Raw genomic sequence first — 19,585 nt, 5'->3', positions numbered from 1 at the left:
AGTAGACTACGTTGTTTCGTTGATCCTATCACGGGGGCCGCCACACTATGGTCCACGCAGGCTCTTCAAGGACCGTCCTAAAATAATGATGTGGAGTAGACTACGTTGTTTCGTTGATCCTATCACGGGGGCCGCCACACTATGGTCCACGCAGGCTCTTCAAGTACCGTCCTAAACATAATGATGTGGAGTAGACTACGTTATTTCGTTGATCCTATCACGGGGGCCGCCACACTATGGTCCACGCAGGCACTTCAAGGACCGTCCTAAACATAATGATGTGGAGTAGACTACGTTATTTCGTTGATCCTATCACGGGGGCCGCCACACTATGGTCCACGCAGGCACTTCAAGGACCGTCCTAAAATAATGATGTGGAGTAGACTACGTTGTTTCGTTGATCCTATCACGGGGGCCGCCACACTATGGTCCACGCAGGCACTTCAAGGACCGTCCTAAAATAACGATGTGGAGTAGACTACGTTATTTCGTTGATGCTATCACGGGGGCCGCCACACTATGGTCCACGCAGGCTCTTCAAGGACCGTCCTAAACATAATGATGTGGCGTCATAACGGGATTGAATTTAAAAACAACACTCATTTCTGTTTTTTTCTGATAACAGAAAGGAGAACGTAATTTCTGCAATAAAAGAAATTTATAGATAGGCAGATCCTTAAACAAGTGATTTCTATAGTATTTCTTAAAAAAATCCTTAGTAATGTTTGCTGAAGGTCTGTAATATGTCATACGTGCACTTCTATTTTTGTTTAAATTCATTAAAGTAAGCATTTAGCACAACATAAAAGTTATTTTCAGCTGTTGTGAAACCCAATTCATGTCTCGTCTGCAGTTCAATATCCGCCGCAAACCAAGGTGATGTATTAGGACCAGCCGAATGTCAATCATACGGCCTTCGTGGTGACGACGAGGCAAGTAGACGGTCGTTTTCAGCAGGCTTTTGCTAGCTTACTTTCTTAACACAAGTTTTTACTTAAAGATAATATCGGTAGCGACGAATGTTAGTAAGTTCAAAGACTGAATTGTTAGTTTTTATACTTATTCAAACCGACTTATGACGCTTGCGGTAACTAGCCCTTGATACAGTATTTATTATTAGTCAATTATTGCAGGCATGTTTTGCGGGGAATGTATACCAGGCATATAGCCCCTTAAAATACCGTTACGGATTGGAGCACAGAGAGGTAATTTAGATTTTGACTACATCTTGTATGCACATTTCAGTAATGATTTGATTCTTTTTTGGACTAAGCAGACATGACAATAAATATTAGGCCAATTTTGAAAATGTCAAACCGGATTAAGCCATGCTAAGAGACTGTAACCCTTACTTTAAATACAGAACACAGAGGATGCGAACCGAAATAAGAACTCGAGGTGCCGAACAAAGGATAGATTTTCATGAATATTTCGTAACATGTATAATGGTTTAAATTATGTTTGTTACTGACAAAGCCTGCCCTGACTGACATTTAGTTATTTTAATGTTCGCTTTTATATGTTAACAAATGTATGTGTTAGAAAAGGAAAATGAAGCGACAAAAGAATTGGTATTTATGTATTAATTATTTTGTGAATTACACACTGGTATTTTGCATGATGTTATCCGAAATGTATATTGATTGGTCAATATTTATACAATAATAACTACTGACCAATGAAATGAGTCAACTAGTTTAAAGAGAAACTGTGGACAACTTATCCAAGTTTTATAGATCTAACAGTTCTGTACAGTAATACATGTGTAATTAAAGTGTATATTTTGCTTCAAGTTGATTTATCATACACTATAATAAAACGAGTTGAATTGGCGATTCAATAAATAACTGCGGCATATAAAACGCCGATCAATATGAATATATAAAAAAATGAACAATTTGAAAATGCTGCCTTCCCATAATTTAATGTTCAATAATATTATCAACCATAATGGATGTCTCCTTAAAATAGATTATTTGCAGTTACTGTAATGTTATTTAACTTAAACAACTTAAATGAATTTTTTTAGTATATCTATTTATAATTTGTTGAATCAAAAGAGTCCGTTTTCTGTACAAGCATGGCCGCTTCGATCTACACACTCTACAAATAACGAATCCGAACTGAGCTGTATCATAATAATAATAATAGTGTAATGGGTGTATAATTGTGTACAATGACTAGATATTTATGTTTGAAAATGTATCGATAGATTACCTGCAGTTACTGTAATATTATTTAACTTAAACAACTTAAATATTTTTTTAGTATATCTATTTATAATTTGTTGAATCAAAAGAGTCCGTTTTCTGGTTAGAAACCAGTTCTGGCGTCCATATGGAGAGGCAAGGGAAACTCACGACATCATAGGTAAGAGAGAGATACCTTTGACAGAGGACCGGTCGCTTTGCTTTGACAGAGGACCGGTCGCTTTGCTTTGACAGAGGACCGGTCGCTTTGCTTTGTTGTGGTTATAATGAAGGGTTAACGTTTCCAGATATGCAAATTATTGATGCAAAGGGTTTTCGCACACATGGATAGTTGTCAAGGTCACGAAGGAGAAGAAGGGTGTCGTTTGGTGCCAGAGAGCGCGTGCCAGGTCTGCTGTACTGACGATGGCTGTAATTATGGTTCGTGCCAGGAAATTAGAGGTAATGGTTGTTTCCTATCCTATCATTTCAGCACTAGTAAAGAATTTCACTTGTATCAATAGTTTAATTAACATATGGCTTCTAATGCATTTAATATTACACTGCTGCAGCATATTAATGTAATGGACTTTCAACTCTGACGTACTTGACCGAACATTAATCCTTAAAATGTATAAATGTTATATACAACATATTGGTCATGTTATCTCGATATATTATAATAAACGTGTAAGTCCACTGCAAGAAAACCCAACTTCAATCGACATGACGTTTTGTACATTGACAATTTGGCATTATCTTTTTTGTTTTCAGAGAACCTTTTCCGACTGTACAAGCATGGCCGCTTCGATCTACACACTCTACAAATAACGAAACCGAACTGAACTGTATCATAATAATGATAGTGTAATGGGTGTATAATTGTGTACAATGACTAGATATTTATGTTTGAAAATATATCGATAGATTATCTGCAGTTACTAAAATTATTTAACTTAAACAACAAATATATTTTTAAATAAATTAAGAGTGAAACTATCACGTGATTTGTACGTCACATGTTAACATATATTTGCCGGACAGGTTCAATTTGAACTGATAATTTTCATTGGCATAGCAATAGCCATTTGATATGCAGGCACATGAGTAAGGGGTTTCGGGGGCATGCCCCTCACTCCTCTATCGGGAAAAAATGAAAGCGTAGATTGCAAAAATTCCGTTTTGAGCGGAGAAAAATATCGAAAAAAAAAAGACTTTCGGGTAGTTAATCCAAATCAATTAAAAATAAATACAAAAAATATATTTCGTCACTGATTTGTCGTTCAGTCATTGAAATTCATAACACTGAACATAGTACATTTGTATTAACGTTGAAATCAAATAAAGATGTGTTACAGTTGTTGGATTATAAATATAGATAGAAGCTCGAATCAAATGACGCATCCCTTGTCGAAGACTTCTTATCGCTGTGACCTATTTATTTCACCTGTCATTGTTGGAACATCATAAATGATTGCAATAATGTGGCAAACATGTAAGTTTCTTTCAGTTTACGAATATTTACCAACTTTACAATGTTAAAAGAAAGCTTGATTAAAACAAAACCATAAACAAAACAGATGTATGTAGCTTAGTTTGATAAAAACAAAAACAAAAAAGGTATATGTAGCATAGCTAGGTTCATACGAATTATTATCAGAAAACTGGACCAAGACTGTAGTCAAACAAGCGCTTAGAATTGATCGAAATTGTAAACAAATTTTAACTATATCAATTATTTTGTATATTGAATAATGAACAGGTTTAGATTGTTTATATTATTTATATTTTAGTAACTACATGTATTTCTTTACAGGGCTTACTGTTTTGTGGAACTGTTTACTGGTCTTACCGTTTGCAGGTATGATTCAATTATTATGGAATTAACTTATTTAGGAGTATATCTTAGCTGTTGTGTTTATGTTTGTGGTTTGGTATCTTAAAACAACATGAGTAACCGATAAATTTGTTCTTTTCGCTCTTGTAGGTCATACTATGGCTGCTACCGGACAGCAGAATTGTTATTCAAGTAAGTAAAAATTCATTAACACACATAATATTTCTTAACCATAACTAGATAACCTGTTAGCGCCTAAATCTGGAATGCATTTTTGGCTAAGTGGTTACACGAATTTTCGTATAAAGTTAACCAGTTAGTATGTTACGTATTAAGTGGCATTCGAGCCCATAACTAGATAACATGTTAGCGCCTGAATCTGGAATGAATATATACTATTATATAGCTAAGTGGTAACATGAATTTTATGACATTAACTAGTTAGTACGTTACTTATTAAGTGGAAATCGCAAACCATAACTAGTTAAAATGTAAGTGTTGTACAGCTAAAAAAGGTAAAATGTAAAATGTGGCTGTTCTTGGCACTTTCAAGCCTGTTTTTTTAGTCATATTTTTTTTAACTTACCAAAAAGGTAACTCGAATATTATCTAGACAGCTAGATAATTATCGCGGAAATTAAGTGGTTTATACGAAACTATTCGCGAACGTTAACAGGTTATCTTTCGGCAGTTATATGCCACCATAATAATGAGTATCTTTATGTGTATTATTCAGCTCTTGACTGCAACTTTGAGTCCAATTCGCTGTGCAGTTGGATAAATGTTCAAAGTAACGACGATTTTGATTGGACGCTGCACAAATTAACCACACCTTCTGACAACACCGGGCCGAACGCTGATCACACACATGGTAACTCACAAGGTTAGTATCACAATTGTTCTTCAATTTTGAATCTTTGTTATTTCAAAGTAACAATTTCGGCATCCACTGGTTCCAGCCGGTCCAGTAACAAACTCGCCCTAGTCAATTTTGGTTTGTCAGATTGTCCAAGTGAGAAACACGCCTTAGTCCATTTCGGCTGATTCAGATTGGTCAAGTGAGAAACACGCTCTAGTCCACTTCGGCTGGTTCAGATTGGCCAAGTGATAAACTCGCCCTAGTCCACTTCGGCAGGTTCAAATTGGCCAAGTGAGAAACTCGCCCTAGTCCACTTCGGCTGGTTCAGATTGGCCAAGTGAGAAACACGCTCCAGTCCATTTCGGCTAGTTCAGATTGGCCAAGTGAGGAACACGCTCTAGTCCACTGCGGCTGGCTCAGATTGGCCAAGTGGGAAACACGCTATAGTAAATTTCGGCTTGTCAGAATGGCCAAGTGAGAGACACGCCCTAGTCCATTACGGCTGGTGCTGATTGGCAAAGTGAGGAACTCGCCAACGTCCATATCGGCTGGTTCAGATTGGCCAAGTGAGAAACACCCCCTAGTCTATTTCGGCTGGTTCAGAATGGCCAAGTGGGAAACACGCTCTAGTCCACTTCGGCTGGCTCAGATTGGCCAAGTGGGAAACTCGCTCTAGTCCACTTCGGCTGGCTCAGATTGGCCAAGTGAGAAACACGCTCTGGTCCACTTCGGCTGGTTCAGATTGGCCAAGTGAGAAACACGCTCTAGTCCACTTCGGCTGGCTCAGATTGGCCAAGTGAGAAACACGCTCTAGTCCACTTCGGCTGGTTCTGATTGGCCAAGTGAGAAACACGCTCTAGTCCACTTCGGCTGGTTCTGATTGGCCAAGTGAAAAACACGCTTTAGTCCACTTCGGCTGGCTCAGATTGGCCAAGTGAGAAACACGCTCTAGTCCACTTCGGCTGGCTCAGATTGGCCAAGTGAGATACACGCTCTAGTCCACTTCGGCTGGTTCTGATTGACCAAGTGAGAAACTCGCCCTAGTCCATTTCGGCTTGTCAGATTGTCCAAGTGAGAAACTCGCCCTAGTCCATTTCGGCTGGTTCAGATTGGCCAAGTGAGAAACACGCTCTAGTCCACTTCGGCTGGCTCAGATTGGCCAAGTGGGAAACACGCCATAGTCCATTTCGGCTTGTCAGACTGGCCAAGTGAGAGACACGCCCTAGTCCATTTCGGCTGGTGCTGATTGACCAAGTGATAAATTCGCCATAGTCCATATCGGCTGGTTCAGACTGACCAAGTGAGAGACATGCCCTAGTCCATTTCGGCTGGTGCTGATTGGCCAAGTGAGAAATTCGCCAACGTCCATATCGGCTGGTTCAGATCGGCCAAGTGAGAAACACGCTCAAGTCCACTTCGGCTGGCTCATAATGGCCAAGTGAGAAACTCGCCCTAGTCCACTTCGGCTGGTTCAGATTGGCCAAGTGAGAAACACGCACCAGTCCATTTCGGCTGGTTCAGATTGGCCAAGTGAGGAACACGCTCTAGTCCACTGCGGCTGGCTCAGATTGGCCAAGTGGGAAACACGCCATAGTAAATTTCGGCTTGTCAGAATGGCCAAGTGAGAGACATGCCCTAGTCCATTACGGCTGGTGCTGATTGGCCAAGTGAGAAATTCGCCAACGTCCATATCGGCTGGTTCAGATCGGCCAAGTGAGAAACACGCTCAAGTCCACTTCGGCTGGCTCATAATGGCCAAGTGAGAAACTCGCCCTAGTCCACTTCGGCTGGTTCAGATTGGCCAAGTGAGAAACACGCTCTAGTCCACTTCGGCTGGCTCAGATTGGCCAAGTGAGAAACACGCTCTAGTCCACTTCGGCTGGCTCAGATTGGCCAAGTGAGAAACACGCTCTAGTCCACTTCGGCTGGTTCTGATTGGCCAAGTGAGAAACACGCTCTAGTCCACTTCGGCTGGTTCAGATTGGCCAAGTGAAAAATCGCCGAAGTCCATATCGACTGGTTCTGATTGGCCAAGTGAGAAAAACGCTCTAGTCCACTTCGGCTGGCTCAGATTGGCCAAGTGAGAAACACGCTCTAGTCCACTTCGGCTGGTTCTGATTGGCCAAGTGAGAAACTCGCCCTAGTCCATTTCGGCTTGTCAGATTGTCCAAGTGAGAAACACGCCCCAGTCCATTTCGGCTGGTTCAGATTGGCCAAGTGAGAAACTCGCCCTAGTCCATTTCGGCTGGTTCTTATTGGCCAAGTGAGAAACTCGCCTTAGTCCACTTCGGCTGGTTCTGATTGACCAAGTGAGAAACACGCTCTAGTCCACTTCGGCTGGCTCAGATTGGCCAAGTGAGAAACACACTCTAGTCCACTTCGGCTGGTTCAGATTGGCCAAGTGAGAAACACGCTCTAGTCCACTTCGGCTGGCTCAGATTGGCCAAGTGAGAAACACGCTCTAGTCCACTTCGGCTGGTTCTGATTGGCCAAGTGAGAAACTCGCCCTAGTCCATTTCGGCTTGTCAGATTGTCCAAGTGAGAAACTCGCCCTAGTCCATTTCGGCTTGACAGATTGTCTAAGTGAGAAACTCGCCCTAGTCCATTTCGGCTGGTTCAGATTGGCCAAGTGAGAAACACGCTCTAGTCCACTTCGGCTGGTTCAGATTGGTAAAGTGAAAAACTCAACCTAGTCCACTTCTGCTGGCTCAGATTGGCCAAGTGAGAAACACGCTCTAGTCCACTTCGGCTGGCTCAGATTGACCAAGTGAGAAACTCGCCCTAGTCCATTTCGGCTTGTCAGATTGGCCAAGTGAGAAACACACCCTAGTCAATTTCGGCTGGTTCAGACTGGCCAAGTGAGAAACTCTCCCTAGTCTATTTCGACTTGTCAGATTGGCCAAGTGAGAAACTCGCCCTAGTCCATTTCGGCTTGTCAGATTGGCCAAGTGACAAACCCGCCCTATTTCATTTCGGCTTGTCAGATTGGCAAAGTGAGAAACACGCTCTAGTCCACTTCGGCTGGCTCAGATTGGCCAAGTGAGAAACACGCTCTAGTCCACTTCGGCTTGTCAGATTGGCCAAGTGAGAAACACGCTCTAGTCCATTTCGGCTTGTCAGATTGGCCAAGTGAGAAACTCGCCCTAGTCCATTTCGGCTTGTCAGATTGGCCAAGTGAGGAACACGCCGTTGTCCATTTTGGCTTGTCAGAATGACCAAGTGAGAGACACTCCCTAGTCCATTTCGGCTGGCGCTGATTGGAAAAGTGAGAAACTCGCCAAAGTCCATATTGGCTGGTTCAGATTGGCCAAGTGAGAAACACGCTCTAGTTCACTTCGGCTGGTTTAGATTGGCCAAGTGAAAACTCGCCGAAGTCCATATCGGCTGGTTCTGATTGGCCAAGTGAGAAAAACGCTCTAGTCCACTTCGGCTGGCTCAGATTGGCCAAGTGAGAAACACACTCTAGTCCACTTAGGCTGGTTCTGATTGGCCAAGTGAGAAACTTGCCCTAGTCCATTTTGGCTTGTCAGATTGTCCAAGTGCGAAACACGCCCCAGTCCATTTCGGCTGGTTCAGATTGGCCAAGTGAGAAACTCGCCCTAGTCCATTTCGGCTGGTTCTTATTGGCCAAGTGAGAAACTCGCCCTATTCCACTTCGGCTGGTTCTGATTGGCCAAGTGAGAAACACGCTTTAGTCCACTTCGGCTGGCTCAGATTGGCCAAGTGAGAAACACGCTCTAGTCCACTTCGGCTGGTTCAGATTGGCCAAGTGAGAAACACGCTCTAGTCCACTTCGGCTGGCTCAGATTGGCCAAGTGAGAAACACGCTCTAGTCCACTTCGGCTGGTTCTGATTGGCCAAGTGAGAAACACGCTCTAGTCCACTTCGGCTGGTTCTGATTGGCCAAGTGAAAAACACGCTTTAGTCCACTTCGGCTGGCTCAGATTGGCCAAGTGAGAAACACGCTCTAGTCCACTTCGGCTGGCTCAGATTGGCCAAGTGAGATACACGCTCTAGTCCACTTCGGCTGGTTCTGATTGACCAAGTGAGAAACTCGCCCTAGTCCATTTCGGCTTGTCAGATTGTCCAAGTGAGAAACTCGCCCTAGTCCATTTCGGCTGGTTCAGATTGGCCAAGTGAGAAACACGCTCTAGTCCACTTCGGCTGATTCAGATTGGTAAAGTGAAAAACTCAACCTAGTCCACTTCTGCTGGCTCAGATTGGCCAAGTGAGAAACACGCTCTAGTCCACTTCGGCTGGCTCAGATTGACCAAGTGAAAAACTCGCCCTAGTCCATTTCGGCTTGTCAGATTGGCCAAGTGAGAAACACGCCCTAGTCAATTTGGGCTGGTTCAGATTGGCCAAGTGAGAAACTCGCCCTAGTCTATTTCGACTTGTCAGATTGGCCAAGTGAGAAACTTGCCCTAGTCCATTTCGGCTTGTCAGATTGGCCAAGTGAGAAACCCGCCCTATTCCATTTCGGCTTGTCAGATTGGCCAAGTGAGAATCACGCCTTAGTCCATTTCGGCTGGTTCAAAACGGTCCAATCACAAACTCGCCCTAATAGATTTCGGCCCGGTTCTTTACGGCCTGGTGATTTTTTTTCGGCCTATTCTCAGATAAACGATATGATATTTTTTATTAAATTAAGCAAACTAAACAACTTGTGTTGAACATGTCCATTTTTGTAATATTTTCATAAACAAGGATTTTATTTTGTACATGTATTTCATGCTTGTATTTTTGTGACAATACTATAATGTAAAACAAAATATCTGGACAGTCTTGGCTAAATTTTAGTTTGGGGTGCTCTGATGCGATGTTTCATACGTCCATTCATTTAATGCATTTACACAATTTATTCCATTATACAAATGATAACAATGGTTGGATCAGGCCAGAATTGTTACTTAGCCGAATAGACCTTATACCATAATAATCAAAATTCCGATATTATGTAAAAAAAATAGCCTATATATGCATATTTAAAGGTCAATCAATGATGGAAGCTTGCTTAAAATTAATTGTTTGACTATTTATATTTTATCAAACATTTGTTTTTCGTTCGAAAGGCTATCAAAATAGTAGCATGTTGTTTCACAAATTTGGGGAAATTAAATATGAAAAAAATCTAAGCGGCTTACTTATTGGTGCTGTTTAGATCATTATTAATCAGGGCAATCCGAGAACCTCGGCTATTTTCCACCGAAAGCAACCTCATATGTATGCAGGCGTATTAGTACAAGTAGTTCGTAAAATAATAATTATAATACTAATAATTGATTGTATTGTTTTTTTAATGTATAATTTGTATTTCTAAATTCAAATGGACCCCATTCGGAATGGATTATTGCAAAAATAATTAAGAATCTTTAGAAGTAAAGTCCTTAGACTTAACTGCTAAATTGAAATACATTGCGATCTACTTGCAGCGCAGTCAAATGTAAAGAATTCTTACATTGTAAACCGTCTATATACATCCGAGGCTGTTTTTTGGTGACTGAGGTGTACGATTGATTCCGTAGCTAACTTTCGTTTTTAAAGGCAACTATATGGTCGCAGGCTCAATTCCCCGCCGCACCACTTAACAAATACTAAACGTCGTCCCGGAGGGTCGTTAAAAGAGGGCCCGTGTGACAGTGCTATACACTGGTGCACGATAATGAAGCAGGGTAGCTTTAACCAGGTTAACATTCTGTCTGTGTACATAAAATGACTAACAATCTTACCGGAGCATTCGCCTAATGGGCAAGGCCCGACTGCGAGTATAAATAAGTTTACACACCACCAAAGCCTTTTGTTGCAGGTACATACATCTATATCGAAAGCAGTGCACCGCGATTAAGTGGCGAGGCTGCGACGCTTCAAAGTCAAGTCGTGAAACCACACGGTAGGGGATCGGTAACGCTTACCTTCTGGTACAATATGTACGGAAACAGCATAGGGCAGCTAAGCGTGTATGTCCTGCCAACCATCAACATGACGTCATTTCCTGGTATCCGGGTTTGGTCGTTGTCTGGCGACCAAGGGAAGGCCTGGCACCATGCCAACATCACCTTCGATTATACAGGCGAATTCCATGTAACAATTGTATTTTTCATTGTACAAAAAAAAACTAAATATAAACATTTACTTCTAGAGATCAGTTGATAACAATATAGTAAAAATATCAAAGTGTGTTTGTAATTAATTCACTTGTTTTCATTAACAATTTATTATTGTATGTGCAAGAAGGGAATAAAACATAATACTTTAGACAACACACTTATAATATAATTTAATATCTTGCAACCTTTTTTCTTAAAAACTAACAGGTGCTGATTGAAGGGACAGTAGAAATGGATTTTGGGTGACATTGCCCTCGACGACCTAACCTTCAGTGGTAACTGTATTGACCCAACACATTTGACAACCCGTACAGTATCTACAACAACAGGTAGTGTTTACAGGTAGTGTTTACAGGTAGTGTTTACAGGTAGTGTTTACAGGTAGTGTTTACAGGTAGTGTTTATGCAACAAACAAAACACGTGCATTGTGTATTCAATACATGAAACATATTTGGTACGCCACACATACAACCGATTCTTATGCTAAAACTATAACTATTTTGTTATGTGGCAATCAAAATTAACGCTTAATAATATTTCAGATAAAAACAAAGATGTATCTGTTAAATGCATTTTATGCTTTATGCCACAAATAAAACAAATAAATGGTATTTTTTTCACAAATATAAACCAATGGTGTTGTCCGGAAATAAAAGCAATGATTTAAGCTACAGATAATACCAATGCATAACAATACAAAACAAAAAAATGGTTTATTTCAATTCTTTGTGGCAACCCCAACAATCCATAATTAATATAAAGCTGGAATGATACGAACAACACGTTTGATTCCTTTGGTCAGCGTTTCCACCACAGTATGCCCTCAACTGTAGTGTGTGTAGCAACGCCACAGACCTTGGACAGTGTAGCTGGACGCTGTGTGACCTGCGAGTTGAGGTACACATTAGTGTGTGTTTTTTTTCTTTCCAACTAAAACAGTAGACGTCATAAATATCTAGTAAACATTTAAAAAGAACCTGTTCAGAATGATTCTGATTCCTTTGGTATAAGAAACAGTGTTTTTCGAGCAGGATTCCAATTAAAATATCAAAGATGTCTTATTATAGAACGAAATTCCGAAGCCAAGAGAAATTTTGCTGGATGATGTACGATTAGGATTACAAAATTATGCATACAAGAAGAAAGTTTATTCAAAGAAATATATATCACACAATACATATTTGAAATAGGCCAACATGACCCGTGATCAAATCAATGTAATACAATGACTTATATATACATGTATGGCGGAACAGATTGATTGACTCTATTTATATATTCACAGATTTAACAACTATATTCATATAATTTAATATAATTGTCTTTATCGGTTATGAGTTATAACTTAAATACATATCTATCAACCGTATGACTTATGCACAACACTACAATGATACCATGAATTTTGATAAGCAATTCTCGTTACTACTGTACTCATTATCTACAAATAACTTCAATAATGTTTTGCTAGTTTGGACTAAGTTTTTAACAGAAAGATAGGCTATGGAATACCAAAATCAGGCTTGTACGTACAAATATGTATGGTTGTCATCGATACCGGTTAATGTGTGTCAACTTATTCCGAATAATTTATTAATCTGTTGTATTTCATAAATACACTCTACGTCTAGCATAAAGAGTACCGTTATTCAAATACAATGTAACCGTACACTAAGTCGTGTTTACACTCATTCTTAATTTTCTTAATTCAAAAGCATGATATATGTATGCTGATAAGTTTCCAGCTTATCAAAAAGATCTAAGATATGTTCTACGGAAATATTAGTGAAATGAAATAAGTATCTCTTCAACTTGAAAATAGCTTTAGCACTTAGCCAGCTAATGTCTTGCATGTATTTTGAAACGAACCACCAGGCGTGAAAACAATACCCAGATAACAATATTTGTTAACAATCTCAATATTCCCACCCTCATAACGGAAGTTCAAATCATTAGGCAGTCTACCGCCTTTTCTAAACACAACTATCTTTGTTTTATCTCTATTAACAATTAATTTCCAGCGTTTACAGTATTGCTCCAGAATATACATGTACTATCATTATTTATTTTCAGGAATGCTACACAGAGCAAGTGTTGACAAGCCATGACATAATGTATATGGCTGGCTGCCAACCGTTACAGGTATGCGTTATACGATATACGATGTATGTAATATCTTTCCCAACAAAAATGATTGTTTTCTGACGAATTTTACCTGAAGCTAGATATTTTACAGAGGACAGCCCTCATTCTCTAAGTTGAGTTGCAAGATTATTTTATTTTTAGCTGGTCGAATGCCAACGATGATAATAATTTATTTCTTTTATAAACATACATAGCATATAACATTTGATGGCATGTGTCTCAATTCAGCAATGCCAGGGCACAGCTTCACTCATTGGAAAACGACAGACTAAGGACACCGTAATATGTTCCAGGTATACGCATGTTGTTCAGAGTGTCATACTTTTATGGTTGTGATGATTTAAACTGACTCCCTCATTTTTTGTAAAATGAACTTTTTTGGGGTGACGAAATAAAGTGTGGCAACTCATTAGGTGTATTAAAACTAAGATACCTACGTATAAAATCCTTCTACTTTTGGTATATGCTCAAATAGTGCCTTTTAAGTTCACGATTATAGCGTTAGTAACGCGATTCAACAAACCGTTTTGATGTTATGTTATCCTTATGGTTGCGTATGAGTCCTTGTGGGCGTGAGATTTTGGTGTTAGTTTTCTAACTTTTCATTGACTGTACCGGCGTGGGTTCGCACCCCACTTAAACCAGAAAATTATCTTATACTTTGAGTGATTTTTTTTCTACAATTTCGGTTTGAACGAGTAAAATATTATTAATACAAGTGTTTTCAGATAAATATATGGTGCCAAAATATGAGCAGGTCCTTTTAATTACTATGGAATAAAAGCGTTAATTTTTCAACAATAATCTGTTCATTTCATTGTTCATATTGACTGACATAAAACATTAAACCGATAAAGACTGAGAGAGACCTTATGGTATAGACATCCGCCTCTCGCAAAAGCGGTTGTGGGTTCGATTCCCACTACGGTACTGTCTTATTGCCTCTCAAAGCGGACACCAGTACTGCTTTTTACATAGATAACAACTCGAGCGTTCTTTTAAAGCCTATCAGGTGTTGTAAAAGAAATTAGATAAACTACGCAATGAAGTATAAGTAAGTGTTTGTTGGCCGTGATCAGACCCATTTATTTTAGTGAATGAGCACTCAATTCGTTATTGGTTGTCATGAATTAAATCGGCTGATTTAGACAGCGAGTGCTTCTAAAGATAAAATATATGTTCGAACATGTTATATGAATTTGAATATTTGTGTCTTGATATGAAACTGAAAAAAATATATTTGCCTCATCGCAGATGTTGCCGGTCAGATGGCTGTAACAGTCGTTTGTGTGGTATAAGACGTACGTATTAGACACTCTCATCTTTGAAATTGTTATTTGCTGTATTGGTTATTAGCATATTCAAGAAGTTTACATAGCCGACGAAGCAGTATCGTTGCAGTGGTGTCCTCATCCTTATCCTAGGGAATATGTGTCATGTAAACATTTCAAGGGATCTTCCTCAATCCGTTATAGATAAATAGATATATTTATTTCAGTAAGGAATGCACATACATGGACATTTAAAATAAACAACATGTATAGTAAATAACATTATATATACATGATATTATCAATAGCCATGACAGGCACACCGAACCAAGGATGACACAAAAAAGAGAAAACTCTTATTTCCATTGTGGTCCTTTGGCTGCACTCTCACAGATATACCAATTTTTACAACTTTTTTTTTTATTTTTTGTCTTGGAAAGAGCAAATTTTGCGTAAATATCTGCAAACCAATGATATATGATTGCTGAAACTTGAAAAATCAGATCGTAGATTTTCATATAACCGTTCGAAAATTATGGCTTTAACCGTTAGTAACGGTTTAAGAAAAATGCATAAAACATCAATTTTTGAACGTAACTTCGAGTCGAACCCTTTGTACAACAAAAACGTTATTTTCAGCTCACGTGAACCCCCATTCCTGTCTTGCCTGCAGTTCAATATCCACCGCACAGCAAGGTGATGTTCTAGATCCAGCGAAATGTACAACATACGGTGTTTGTGACTACAACGAGGCAAGTAGATTGACGTTTTCAGAACACATTCCGTGTATTTTTTCTTTGAAAATGTTTGCCTAGTTTTAATATCGGTGGTAATCGAAATGAGTTTGTTCCAAGATTATTATTTGTATAGGTTTAATTTTTCAAATCAGTCCCTCACATGTATATGTATTTTGCCTACATCTATCAATCTAATAATTTGCGATAACTAGCTGATGATCTTATTTATTATTGTAAGTCACTAATTTCAGGCATGTTTTGCGGGGACTGAGTACCAGGCATATAGCCCCTTAAAATACCGTTACGGATGTGAGCACAAAGAGGTAATAAAGATTATTTTGTATGGCTACATCTTTTTTTGCAAACTCAACTGATGATTTCGATTCTTTTTCCTAATCAAACTGACTTGTCAGTATTTTTTTTATACTTTGCGACTTTTGAAATTCCCCATCCCGATCAATCCGTGACAATCGGAATGTAAATGTAAACCACTGAAAATAAACAGAAAACATACGATCAGAACAGACCGATATCTCAAGTGATCAGATGTTTCGAAAATTCCTGAGATGTGATTAAGCCAAGCCTCGTTCTTTTCGTTCCTGGTAAACATAAATAGACTACCGACTGAATATCAAAAGGGTAGGTTTAATTACCTAATCACGCGATATTTATTTCTGGAATATATATGTTATCACTTGAGAAATAGGCAGGGAAGTTTTTCATATGCCCAAACTGAGACAGATACTCCCTGTTGGTAAAATAAATTCCTACGTTTTTTTTTATATTTATTTTTAATACTTGTTTAAGAATAATAATTTACTAAAACAAAATTGAAAAAAGAAGGTAACTAGAATAGCTATTATTTTCTTTAGGTTGCGTCCATCAAGCTTAAAAACAATGACCAAACTGGAATATTTGCCTTGTTTCGTGGAATTGCCAGTTTGGCCATTGTGCTTAAAATTGAATTGGCGCAATAAAAACAACGCATTTTTGAACAGGGTTGTTTCAACCCTGTTCAGTGTAGCCACAAACTCGACATTCACAACAGAAAATTCCTATTAATAGTTACAAATGTCGCCAGCCGATTTACCACCAAAAATATAGTTTGAGAAAGTGCAGACTATATTAATTGCAAGCTATGTTTTAAATAACCGAGGTAGATTTGACAAAGCAAGAAGCAATCATAACGCAATATCTATTTAAATAATTTAATCTGTTGAACTTAGATAAAGATAACATTAAAGAAGTATCCCTGCACCAAAAGATGAATGAACATCGAAACGTAAACAAAGAATTACTATCCACTCTAAGCGCATCATTCAATCACGTGACACAATGATGAAGCCAAGTGAATTTACAGTCGAAGAGAGATAATACTGTAATGAGATAATGCAGTAAGTTATCAGATTTCTCTGCCTTGCCTTTGTAAAGAAGAAGCGGGAAATCCAAGCTTGATTGATTGTCGTGCACATTTGAAGTCTACAGAAATGTTTGTTTTACTTTGTTTTAGAAAACTTGATTGTAGTATTAATTTGCATTTGTAGTCTTTTGTGTTTGTCTTGGGTTAGCAATGGATTGGAATGATCATTATTGCATTCAGCTGCATTTATTTAGTTTTGTCATGTATTTTTACGACATCAGCAGATTTTGTATTTAAACCGAGAATGGTAGTTCCGTGAGATTCGTTTAGCCTCTTTCCATATACTAATATATGTGGGTTTGGTTAATGATGATAACATGCATAGATAACAGAAGTCACCATGGGAGTACGAGGGAGTAGGAGTGTTTGATTCCATAAATCAGTAAGTTCCATGTCAATGATTTGTTTTATGATGAACTGTGTTGTTGTTGTTTTGTTGTTGTAATCGCTTGTATTATATGTGTGTTTTATATGTTTTAGCCATTTAATTTAATCTGCCACTGCACACGATTAAATCGTACCTGGTATAAGATAAGATGTTAACTTATAAACATGTTATTATTCATTATCTTATGGTTGTTTATATTTATATTTCATGACGCTCCGATATTATATCTACCTTCGATAATGTTGAATATAGAGATATTGAAGAACACTGACAAACACAGTCTGTGTTTGTTGTTTGAATTTTAACTGCTACATATGGTAACCTGGACATATAGACCCACCTCGCTTAGGAATTACAAATGTATTCTCATCTTAAAACCTGGAATGACCTAGAAAGCAAAAAATGGTCTCATTGATCTCAATTATCACACAGTTTCCCTGGTTAAAACATCACGTGATAGCCCACGTGGGAATAACAAACGTGCTAAAGTGCTGACGAGTAACCTGACGATATAGAAATAGAAGAGAGTTGCTGACCATATAGACAATGCAGAAAAAAAAGTTTTGAAATTAAAGATTTTATGCTAACTTTATATGATGTATATATATATCTACAATTGTTTGAAATTATTTAATTTTTCATCATTTTAATTAAGAAACCATTTCTCTTTAATCTGTTTCATTTTCGAAGTTGTTTTGTGAATAACAAGGCAAAACATAGGCAAACTCTTTCTAATGAGTAAAGTTTGATTAGTATATATATATATATACTCATATGTAACACCATATGATGGAGTTCTGCTCGGATTGGTTACGTTCTCCATCATTGTTTGCCTTCTTACACAGCGACATTAATTTTATTGTCAATAAAATATTAATTTTTCATTTACCATCATGCTTCAATAAACCTGGGCGGATCCCTATGGTTGTTTTACACGACGACTTACTCACCCGTCACTGTGCAACATATCAGCACCTTATTAATACAAACATGATCGTAAATCATAATGGTGAAAACCCGTTTAAAACCCTGTTCATACAGCGCTATCAGCGCTTTGATAGTACTTCTGGTTACACTTGCATTAGTTTGAATTACTGTATTGTCCGTTTCCTGGTTAACAACCAGTACTGGTTGCCCCTTTGAGGGATCAGAGGAGCCCATGACATCATGGGTTAGAGGAGGGGGCGGGGGCACCTTTATCACAAGACCACTCGCATTGCAATAATAATGTGGTAATGAAGGTTATACATATGTTTCCAGATGTGCAAACTATTGATGCAAAGGGTTTTCGCACACATGGATAGTTGTCATGGTCACGAAGGAGAGGAAGGGTGTCGTTTGGTGCCAGAGAGCGCTTGTCAGGTCTGTTGTACTGACGATGGCTGTAATTATGGTTCGTGCCAGGAAATTAGAGGTAATGGTTGTTTTAATTCATATTAATGTCAGATTTACAGACACCAATTGACATAAAGTGTATCGTACGCCCTTAGGTTATTTTGTGAAGTGTATGATACACATTGGTTTCATTGCATTATAAAACACTTCGCTCGTTAACGGAGATCACTGCGTAGAAGTTCAAATGATTCTACACCGGTTCAGTTAGACTGGTATCCTACGTTACTTTGCGGTTTTTTTCTTTTCGTATTTTGGGAAAAGGGAATGAGGGTACTAGGCTAGACTTTGTGGCCGCTGTAAATCAATTGTACGCCATTGAAAACAATTTTAATTCGTACCGAAACAAACAAATCTTTGATTTGATTTCGTAATTTGCACACTTCAAAGGTATCCGATGAGCAATGATATGATTTTTTTTTTGGATTCGTGGTAAACTCATATTATTTTAATATCATTGGAAAAAGTTTGCTATGTAGAACATTCATTAAACAAAAATGTAGCATTAGTAAAGTCATATACTTGCATGAATAATTAAAAAAATATTTTGCGTTAAATACATTTAGTAGTACACCGTTCGCAGCATATTATTGTAATGAACTTTCTATACTCATGAAAGAAAATGAACAGTTATCCTTGAAATGCATAAATGATGTATACACTATATCGGCCATGCTTATTAAGTCTTGAACTATTGTAGGTAGGCATCGAGACAGCACAGTGTTATACTTGCATTGGCATGACTTTCTGACGACTGGAATTACTTTTTCGTTTTCAGAGAACCTCTACCGACTCTACAAGCATGGCCGCTTCGATTTACACACTCTGAAAATAACGAATCCGAAGTGAATTGTATCAAATAAATTGTGTTGTTTACATAAAAGGTGATACATTGAACACCATAACCATATGTTTCATTAATTATATGCAGAAGTGTACATACTGCCAGACAGGTTCGATTTCCTCGAGGTTCTTTTCCCAAAAGCTGTACAATATGTCATAATTGCAGAATGGTAGTGGGTTGGTAAACATGCAATTATAGTACATGTAGTACAATTAAATTTAAACTATAAGCATGAATACATTTATAAATAAATTAACAGTAAAAATACCACGTAAATTAAACATCACATGTCAACAGAAATGTGATGGGTATTTCGGACATATTTCTGCCGGATAGATTCAATCTGGATTTATATATTTGCCCGGATACTATTTAATGCGACACAATTAAGTGCA

At 38.4% G+C, this 19,585-nt stretch overlaps 2 protein-coding genes across 2 annotated transcripts; both read left to right on the top strand.

Annotated features, from left to right (window-relative positions):
• The first annotated feature begins 3,647 nt into the window (after positions 1–3,647).
• On the top strand, positions 3,648–11,238 carry LOC128223600 (MAM and LDL-receptor class A domain-containing protein 1-like). Its single transcript, XM_052932874.1, has 6 exons — positions 3,648–3,684; positions 4,006–4,050; positions 4,177–4,218; positions 4,763–4,909; positions 10,692–10,966; positions 11,200–11,238. The coding sequence occupies exons 1-6, from the start codon at positions 3,660–3,662 to the stop codon at positions 11,236–11,238; spliced, it is 573 nt and encodes a 190-aa protein (XP_052788834.1). The 5' UTR covers positions 3,648–3,659.
• A 15-nt stretch (positions 11,239–11,253) lies between these two features.
• On the top strand, positions 11,254–19,238 carry LOC128224895 (uncharacterized). Its single transcript, XM_052934985.1, has 9 exons — positions 11,254–11,321; positions 11,796–11,890; positions 13,067–13,135; positions 13,367–13,431; positions 14,393–14,439; positions 15,049–15,161; positions 15,398–15,469; positions 18,215–18,368; positions 19,125–19,238. Exons 3-9 carry the CDS (start codon positions 13,106–13,108, stop codon positions 19,193–19,195), a joined length of 552 nt encoding a protein of 183 aa, XP_052790945.1. The 5' UTR covers positions 11,254–11,321; positions 11,796–11,890; positions 13,067–13,105; the 3' UTR covers positions 19,196–19,238.
• Positions 19,239–19,585: the final 347 nt, after the last annotated feature.

This window comes from Mya arenaria, chromosome 17 (assembly GCF_026914265.1).
Source record: "Mya arenaria isolate MELC-2E11 chromosome 17, ASM2691426v1".
NCBI classification, from domain to species: Eukaryota; Metazoa; Mollusca; class Bivalvia; order Myida; family Myidae; genus Mya; species Mya arenaria.
Note: the sequence above shows the minus strand (reverse complement) of the source record. Positions and strands in the feature narration are given on the sequence as shown.